The sequence below is a fragment of the Amblyraja radiata genome, chromosome 39, assembly GCF_010909765.2.
Source record: "Amblyraja radiata isolate CabotCenter1 chromosome 39, sAmbRad1.1.pri, whole genome shotgun sequence".
NCBI lineage: Eukaryota > Metazoa > Chordata > Chondrichthyes > Rajiformes > Rajidae > Amblyraja > Amblyraja radiata.
This window is the reverse complement of record NC_045994.1, coordinates 8,029,975-8,039,066: the sequence shown is the minus strand read 5'-3', so window position 1 is coordinate 8,039,066 and position 9,092 is coordinate 8,029,975. Positions and strand designations below refer to the sequence as shown.

General features: G+C 50.0%; 1 protein-coding gene across 2 annotated transcripts; it reads right to left on the bottom strand.

Annotated features, from left to right (window-relative positions):
* Positions 1–429: 429 nt before the first annotated feature.
* nefl (neurofilament light chain) lies at positions 430–4,703 on the bottom strand. 2 transcript variants are annotated; one of them, XM_033013745.1, is made up of 4 exons: positions 3,635–4,703; positions 3,202–3,326; positions 2,000–2,261; positions 430–1,036 (listed from the first exon to the last, which is right to left on the bottom strand). In XM_033013745.1, the coding sequence occupies exons 1-4, from the start codon at positions 4,676–4,678 to the stop codon at positions 836–838; spliced, it is 1,632 nt and encodes a 543-aa protein (XP_032869636.1). In that variant the 5' UTR covers positions 4,679–4,703; the 3' UTR covers positions 430–835. The 2 variants fall into 2 exon arrangements, with proteins under 2 accessions (XP_032869636.1, XP_032869637.1); XM_033013746.1 differs by having other exon boundaries at positions 430–1,032; positions 2,002–2,261.
* Between the last annotated feature and the right edge of the window lie 4,389 nt (positions 4,704–9,092).

Below are 9,092 nucleotides of genomic sequence, written 5' to 3'. Positions count from 1 at the left end.
CATGTTTGATCCACATCCCTCTAAACCCTCCCTATCCTTCGGGTGAAGATGGCAGGCATTCATATCTAAATGGCATCATCAAACCATCTGTGCAAACCAGTGGTGACTAACACTAACATTTAAAATCCAGATTTAATTCATTAACTGAACGCCAATTGCCCAGGTGTCTTGGTTGGATTTGAATATATCTTTATAACATTAATCTGGGTTACTCAACCGATAATCTATCAAATTTAACCAGATTCCATAGTTATCAAGTTATCTGCTCAATCACTAGTGTTGTGTTCTTGCCACCCATTTTATTTTTGATCATTCAACCATTAGTTTATGAAATGGTTCCGCGTGAGTGCCTTAAATGGGTTCAGTCGGTGAGGGCATCTCTATAGTGACTATGTATGTGAGATAGTAAAACAGATCAGACCTTTCTCATTTTGTTCAGAGCTGTGTTTATTGTTAGTTGCACCATCCATTGTGACTCAATCTTTTGCAAACATGTCATATTGTCCTGTGTTACTTTTGTAAATAATTGTACATTTTTCCTTGCTTTGATAGTGATTGTATAATGACAATACAACATTGCTTCAGTATTTCTGACCCGCGGGTCAGTTAAATTCAGTGCATGGCTCGCATTCCTCATTAACCATGCTTACACATCACTAAGTTTACAATCTGCACAAGCATTTCGTTATTTTCTTACATTGTGAGCTGAGTCAATCTTAATACATAAAGCATGAACTTTCACTAGAACATTTTACGTTGCATCTTTGGCTCGGATGGCTGGGATTAGTTCCCATTTTACAACTCAACACGTTATATTCTGTCTTCATTCAGCATCTTACTTCTTTTCTTCCATCTTCGCTGCACTCTTACCATTAACCGCAGCTCCATTCATCTTGCTTTCTTCCTGCTCTTCACTCTCTCCTTCCTCATCCTTGTCCTTCTCTTCACCCTCTCCTTGGGCCTCATCTTCCTCCTCCTTCTCTTCTTCCTCTTCACCGTTTTCCTCTCCAACTTCCTCTTCCTCGTCCTCACCTTCGAAAACCAGAGATCAGTGTTAGCGGCCGGCCAGTGATCTGTTCCCTTTGCAGCGGGATTGAGTGGTAATTGAGGGAGAACTATAACTGGGATAGTGTGGTGGGATTTTTCCAGCTGAGAGGTCAGAGGAGCTCTCTTACTCAGAGCCTCATCTCTCCAAGTGGATCACACCCTCGGCACTGAAACTCCGAGCAGACATGGGCTCTCGTGCTGTAATGGGGAGTGGGACGAACCCACCACCTAATGTCAAGGGAGTGCTGCCAACATTTACTGCTAGCATTTACAGTATTTCGAGAGGGCTAGAATATAAAACCAGGGATGTAATGCTAAGGCTTTATAAGGCACTGGTCAGACAGAACATGGGGCCCAATATCTGAGGAATGGCTTTCGAGAGGGTTCAGAAGAGGTTTACAAGAACGATCCCAGGGCTGTTTGGGTTAACATATGATTGACGGTGCTGGGCCTATACTTGCTGGAGTTTAGAAGGATGAAGGGAGGGGGCAGGGGTGGGACCTCTTTGAAACATACCGATTAGTGAAAGTTCTGGATAGATTGGATGTGGAGAGGATGACTCCACTAGTGGGAGAGTCTAGGACCAGAGGCCATAGCCTCAGAATAAAAGGACATTCCTTTAGAAAGGAGACGAGGAGGAATTTCTTTAGTCAGAGGGTGATGAAGCTGTGGACACCATTACCACTGAAGACAGGGGCAAAGTCAATGGATATTTTTAAGGTGGACATTGATCGATTCTTGATTAGAAAGGGTGTCAGAGGTAATTGGGAAAAGGCAGGAGAATGGGGTTGAGAGGGAAGGATAAATCAGCCATGATTGAGTGGTGGACTTGATGAGCCAAAGCGAATAATTCTGCTGCTACATCTGATGAACATGAACTGAGTCATGGCTGCCATCGAACTGTTGGCACTGGGTCACTTCTGCCCTTGAGGTTCCACCGGTCAAGACTCTTACCTTCTTCTTCATCAACCTCATCTGCTGGAGGCTCCATCTGAGCTGAGTACGCCTGGACTTGTTGCATGACTTCCTCCTCAGCCTGGCTGCTGGAATAGGCACTGAAGATGGTGGGCCTGCTGGACAGCATGTACGAGCTGCTCTGCATGGAGTAGTTGGGGCGGCTAAACATGGCGGCACTCTGTGTGTGGGCATAGCCACTGATCATGCCGCCCACGTTGGAATAGTTGATCCGCGTCTCCTCTCCCTCCAGCAGTTTCCTGGATCGCGGCACAGAAATTCGAAGGGGTTGCTTCAAACATTCCCAAAACATTGTCTCTCACCCCCCCTCCCCCCCTCAATGGCCCATCAGCAAGAACCGGCTGCCCCCTAAGCAGTATGTCGGTGGAAATGCCTCGTTTGTTTCATTGTGATTAGTGATTCCCCTTCCACCGCGCTCACAATAACCAACGATTTGATCCCAATTCCCTTCCTCATGTTTGTTTTGGCAACTATCTAAACCCCTGCGCTCGGAGTGAACTGTGCCTCGCCCGCCTGTGGCGTGGCCTGTAGATACTATTGAACGCTGGCACAGCAGAAATATTCAACCGACTGGGAGCTGTGCTGGGAATTCTCTGCTCGGGAGAGAGTCGGGATAGGGGGAGAGAGAGGGGGGTGGGGGGTGGAGCAAAGGGGGCGATCCCTAGCATCAGAGGCCAACTCAAATGCACGCATCTCAGCTTTGTATTTCTTCCCTGCAAATCTTCCAGCGACTGAAGGCTGCGGGTCTCCAACGTTAATGACTAAACAGCAGCTTGTTCATTGTCCTTCCCTGGAGAGAGCACAGCATGAGGCCAGTGCGGTACATGCGCCACGCCCAGTACTGAATGGCCGCACACAAATGGTGCAATGCGGGTTCCTGGTGGGACGGGGAGGGGGGGATGGGGGGAGGGGGCGAGGCGAGGTGGCGGCCCTCAAGAGTCTCTATTCGCTATGAAAAGTGGTCCTGAATATCGCCGAGGAAGAGCCCCCAGCCAAGTGAATGCAGAACGGTGAACCAAATTTCGAACCACCCATTGACTTATCTCCCGGGACCCCTAGTCTGAGATACTCCCCTCCCACCCCGGTGCCCGAGTTCCCAGGGCAGCGAGAGCTATTGGAGCCCCCTTGCCTCCGGGAACAAATTGTGCCCCCCTGGAGCCAACCCCCTCCCTCGTTTACCTGTAGGCTGCGATCTCGATGTCCAAGGCCATTTTGACGTTGAGAAGGTCTTGGTACTCCTTCAGGTAGCGGCCCATCTCGTTCTTGGTGTTTCGGAGCTCATTTTCCAGTTGGCTGATGGCATCCTAAGTGCAGAGAATGGAGATGGTCAAGGGACACGGCACGGCTCATCCTCTCCACCCCAAACATCTCCCTCCCGCTTCTCCCCGATCACTTTACCATATCCCACCCCCTCCTTCCATTGTGTGTTTCTGTGAGCGTGTTTGCCACCCCCCTTACTCCAAACCACCCCTCTCCCACTTCCGGGTCTCTCCTTCTGTTTCTCCATTTTTTTCGTCCTTCCCTCTATCCTCTCTCCCCGTTGACCTTGAACCCTTATCCTTCTCTCCCACCCCCCTCCCTCCCCTCCCCTCTCCCCGCTCCAAGTCTTTACCTGTAATGAGCTGATCTCCCCGCCTTGTTTCTCATCCAGTTCCTGCAGCTGCCTTTCCAGCGCTTCGTTCATCCCCCTCACGCCGTCTATCTCCAGGGTCTTGGCTTTCACCATGCGCCGGTACTCCACTACCTCGTCCTTGGCTTGCTTGGTGGCGTCGTGGTCCTTGGACACGGTTTCGCTCAGCACGGCGAAGCGGCTCTTGTACCAGTCTTCGGCCGACTGCATGTTCTTGGCGGCCACCTTCTCGTACTGCCCGCGGATCTCCCGCAGAGCGGAGGACAGGTCGGGCTTGGCCATGTCCACCTCCACGGTCACCTGCGTGTACTGGATCTGGGCCTGGAGCTCGGCGATCTCTTCCTCGTGGAGCTTCTTCAGGAAGGCGATCTCGTCCATCAGGCTGTCGATCTTCTTCTCCACCTCGGCCCTGGCCAGCGCCGCATCGTCGGAGCCCTTCCTGGCCTCCATCAGCCTGCCCTCGGCATCCTCCCGGTTCAACACCTCTTCCTCGTAGCGGCTCTGGAGGTTCTTCAGGGTGTCCTCCAGATGGTCCCGCTCGCTCTGCGCCGCCTGCCTCTCGTGTTTAGCATCGTCCAACGCCAGTCGCAGGTCCCTCAGCTCCTGCTCGTAGATGCCCTTGCGGCGGGATGGCCCTCCGTGTTTCTGGCGCAGCAGCCCCAGCTCAGTCTCCAGCACCTTGTTCTGCTGTTCCAGCTCATGCACCTTCTCGATGAAGCTGGCGAAGCGGTCGTTCAGGTCCTGCAACTGGGCTTTCTCCTGGGTCCTCAGCGCCCTGAACTCACTGCTCACCACGGTGGCCTGGTTCAGGTCGAAGTTGTCCATCGAGGACATGAGAGAGGACGAGATGCTGTGGGCTTTCCTCACGGCGAAGGAAGGCGCCGAGTAGGTTGTGTAGGAGGGCTTCGCGCTGCTGCCGTAGCCGCTCCTGAAATGCTGGGCAGTTCCGTAGGTCCGAGGCATGGAGCTGTCGCCATAGCGCCTCCTGTGAGCGTGAAAGAAGGAGTCGTAGCTGGAAGTGCTCATGGTGCCGAATGTACTGAGTTTGGTCCGCAGCCGCCTATTTATACCCAGTCACATCACTGACGCAGCCTCTTTCACCGGTCAGGTCGATACTGTACACGCCCACTGACAGAAAGCTGACGGGCTCCAATCGCGCCGAGCAAACAAAACTGATGTCCGAATCAATGCAATTCTAGTCTCAGTAGAAATCTGATACAGCTACAGATATTCCACTCAAAATGGTGCCTTCTGCGGCAACTCGTTTCTGTGTTGCTGCCCCTATGTCTGCTCCGATTTGATTCCCATTACTGCTCTGGAACAAGCTCCAGCCCTGAAGCCCCTCTCGATCGCACCCCATATTCTGTTCCCCTGCACATAACCAGCCCCGTCCCCGTATCCCTGTGACCTGACCCTTGCCCCCCCCCCCCTCCCCGTTAGATACTTTAAAATTCTCTCCCCCCCCCCCCCATCCCCCACCCAGCGGCGCCTTAGCCGGGAGATTCCGTGAACACGGGAGCCTTCCTAACCCTAACCCCCACCCCACCCCATTCCCCCCTCCCCGCATTCCTTTGTCCTCCCACTACACAACGCTGTACGCCCCCGGGAACCGGTTCGAGTCCACGGCGTGTCTCTATGTGTAAGATTACAGAAGCGACCCAATTAAGGTGTTTGCAGCATCAAGGAGATTAGTTCGGATAGATAATGATAACACCGTGTCGGTGACATCCAGATCAAGGAGAGCTGGAGTTAAGCTTACAGTGAATTAAAGCGCAAATATTTTAATTGTATTTATAACACAGGTTAATGGACTCTCACTTCAAAGCGTGTTCATGTCGAAAATACAATTTGAGCTTTATAAGCTGTTTAAAAAAAAAATAACGGGGTAAAATGTCCTGGTGATATGAACGCAGATGTGTAGAGGGGGTAATGATGGGATTTAATGTACAAGGGAGTCTGGTGGCCGACACCCGTTGTAGACGAGTCATTGCTTGAAGGGGAGGGGGAGAGGGGGGGAGAGGGGGGGAGGGGGGAAGAGAGGGCGGGAGAGAGGGGAGAGGGGGAAAGAGGGGAGGGAAAGAGGGGGAGAGGGGGGAGGGGGGGGGGGGGGGACCCAGTTTTGTTGCATTTGTTACCCAGACCTGAAAAAGCGATGGCAAATCTCGCCATGTCGAAAAAACTGCTGCATCTTTGACATTGCAGTCTGGCGGCGAGGGTTTGGGCGGCTCTGCACAGCCAGACTAATAACCCCCCGCCCTTCCCAAGTCAACGCATCTCGGCGTGTGGCAACCGCACACCCCGGACCCAGCCGCAATGGCCAAATTGTCCAAAGCGCCGTGAATAAAACAAGGGGGGGGGGGGGGGGGGGGAATCCTGTCCTGGAAACATCGTGGGTAATTAGTGGGTTGGGAGTTTCGGGGCGGCTTTGTTTGGAGACTTCAGGGAGAGTCAATGGTGTGAATACCGCGAATTCTGCAGAGGCTGATTTCTTACTTAAGCCAATTTAAAAAAAAAATACAGATGTGGAGGTTCAGAAAATGTAAACCGAAAATGCAGGTGGCACATCTGGACAGAGGTTACGACTGAGGTCTTCTATCCCAGGTCTTTTTTGTCTCTAATTGTACTGGACATATTGCCTGACCCAGTCTTATACTGCGAAGAGGATCAAGCGATCGAAAGGCCAGATGATAGACACGAAATGCTGGAGTAACTCAGCGGGACAGGCAACATCTCTGGATAGGAGGAATGGGAGACATTTCGAGTCGAGACACTTCTACAGACAATTGACTGAATCCCATTCTATACGTTCAGCCGGGGGTCTTTAAGTGTAGTTGTGTTATTTCTCTAAAGTGTTTGAAGAAGGGTCTCAATTCCGAAACGTCACCTATTCATGTTCTCAAGTCAAGTCAAGTCAAGTCACATTTATTTATATAGCACATTTAAAAAACTACTCTCGTTGGCCAAAGAGCTTTACATTTGTTATAAGAATAGCACAACAAAACAAACTACATACATATATACATGTAGCCCTCATTCAGAGGACTTCAGGAAAGGCTTGGGAGTATAGATAAGTCTTTAGTCTTGACTTAAAAGAGTCGATGGAGGGGGCAGTTCTGATGGGAAAGGTAATGCTGTTCCACAGTCTAGGGGCTGCAACCGCAAAGGCGCGGTCGCCCCTGAGCTTATGCCTAGACCGTGGGATATTCAGCAACCAGAGATGCCGCCTAACTCCCTGAGTTACTCCAGCACTTTGTGTCTATTTACAAGCATCTGCAGTTCTTTCAGCAGCATCTCTGGAGAAAAGGAACAGGTGACGTTTCGGGTCGAGACCCTTCTACAGACTGAATAAGTCTCCAGACCCGCTGAGTTACTCCAGCATGTTGTGTCTATCTTCGGTGTAAACCAGCACCTGCAGTTCCTTCCTGCACATCCGCAGTCCCTTGTTTCTACTCTGGTGTGTGTCCATAATTCCGCAGTGTGACGCTTGGCATGTGATGACATTAAACTTCAGATTGATGTCTGGTACAGACGGTGTGTAAAGATTTCTGCAGATAGACACAGAATGCTGGAGTAACTCAGCGGGACAGGCAGCATCTCTGGATAGAAGCAATGGGTGACATTTCCAGTCGAGACCCTTCTATTTCTGTTTTTTTTTTAAAGGAAGAGTCGTACAGCATGGACATAGACCATCCAACGCCCATTTCACTCTCAAGTTCTCAAAAGTGTTTTTTTTAATCATATGATGATGTGCCGAAACGAAACAATTACATTTACTTACTTACAGCAGCACACCATATATGTAACATGTCTCAGTTAGGACAATGAAACTCTTGCTTGCTGTAGCACAACAGAATATTCAAACATAATACGGAACAGGAGATAAAAGTTCAGTGTGTCTATATACCATAGACCAGTGATTCCCAACCTGGGGCCATGGCAAATTTCAGGGGGGGCCACAGAAATTTTGGGGGATTTAGGGGGCCACAGGTTCAATGAAGGGGGCCACAGAGCTACCACCCTGTTGCCTCCTAAATTTCAGTTCTAATAAATTTAATTCTATGTAGTTGAAATATTTTTGATGTTTGTGGAATAGAATAAAAGAGAATATATGTGCAATTAATAGACACTGATATTTTTATGGAAGGTATTATAATATTGAAGTACTTTTTTTCCGCTAATAATGTCAGGGGGGGGGGGGGGGCACAAAAAAATCCCAAGGGGGCCATGAGCTAAAAAAAGTTGGGAACCACTGCCGTAGACCATATATATACACACAATAAATAAACAGATTAAGTGCAATAGGCTGTTATTGTTCAGAGTTTGTTTGATGGTGAGTTTAATGGTGGCTGTGGGAAAGAGGCTGGTCCTGAACCTGGATGTTCCAGATTTCAAGCTCCTGTGCCTTCTTCCAGATGGCAAGGGAGAGATGAGTGTGTGGCCAGGATGGTGTGGGTCTTTGATGATGTTGGCAGCCTTTTTGAGGCAGCGACTGAGATAGATCTCTTCGATGGTGGGCAGTCCATCTAAATGTTTAAGAAGGAACTGCAGATGCTGGAAAATTGAAGATACATAAAAATGCTGAAGAAACTCAGCGGGTGCAGCAGCATCTATGGAGCGAAGGAGATAGGCAACGTTTCGGGCCGAAAACCCTTCGTGTAGGAGCCCTTCGTCACTGACACTTGCTGAAACATCTCGGTCCAACAACCTTTGAGGTGATACATTCGAAAGACTAAAATAGTTTGAATCTATGGATAGATTCCATGTCCACAAGATCGTCAAGGTGCTTTGTAGCTGCCCAAAGGCACCTTCAAGTGAATGCAAACTGCCCAGACATCTTACAGTGATTTCTGTCTGTGGTATGTTGTACACAAGGGGAAAGTCAGCAAATATTGTATTACAGGTCTGGTCACCGGGATCAGACATAAAATGCTGGAGTAACTCAGCACATCATGCAGCATCCCTGGAGAACATGGATAGGTGACTTTTCGAGTCTAGCCCCTTCTTCAGACTGGTTGCAGGGAAGTGGAGAGAGCTAGAACAGTGCAGTGGTGTGACCCTTGTGACTTTCTTTATCCCCACCCCCGGGGCTGGATTTAGAGTAAGAAAGGCCCTAAGCTATTTCACTTGTGAGGCCCTCCCCCCTCCCAATCCTCCACCCTCACGACTAGAGGACCATGACTACCCGACAGTGACAGTGTGACACTTTTAGATCCTACTGTATGTTGTCATTAAACAGTTGGTTTTAAAATACATATTGGATTCACCGCAGAGTGGGCGATGCCTTACCTGGATCGCCGTTTGAAGCTAAGGAGTGTTGAACCTGCTGCAGGAATGGGGGTTGGGGCCAGAGGAAGGCAGGCGAGTGGCCGAGGCGATGTCTGGTGGAGGGGTGGTGGGTGGTCAGGGGGTAGGGGGGTATGAGGACTGTAGTGTGGGTGGG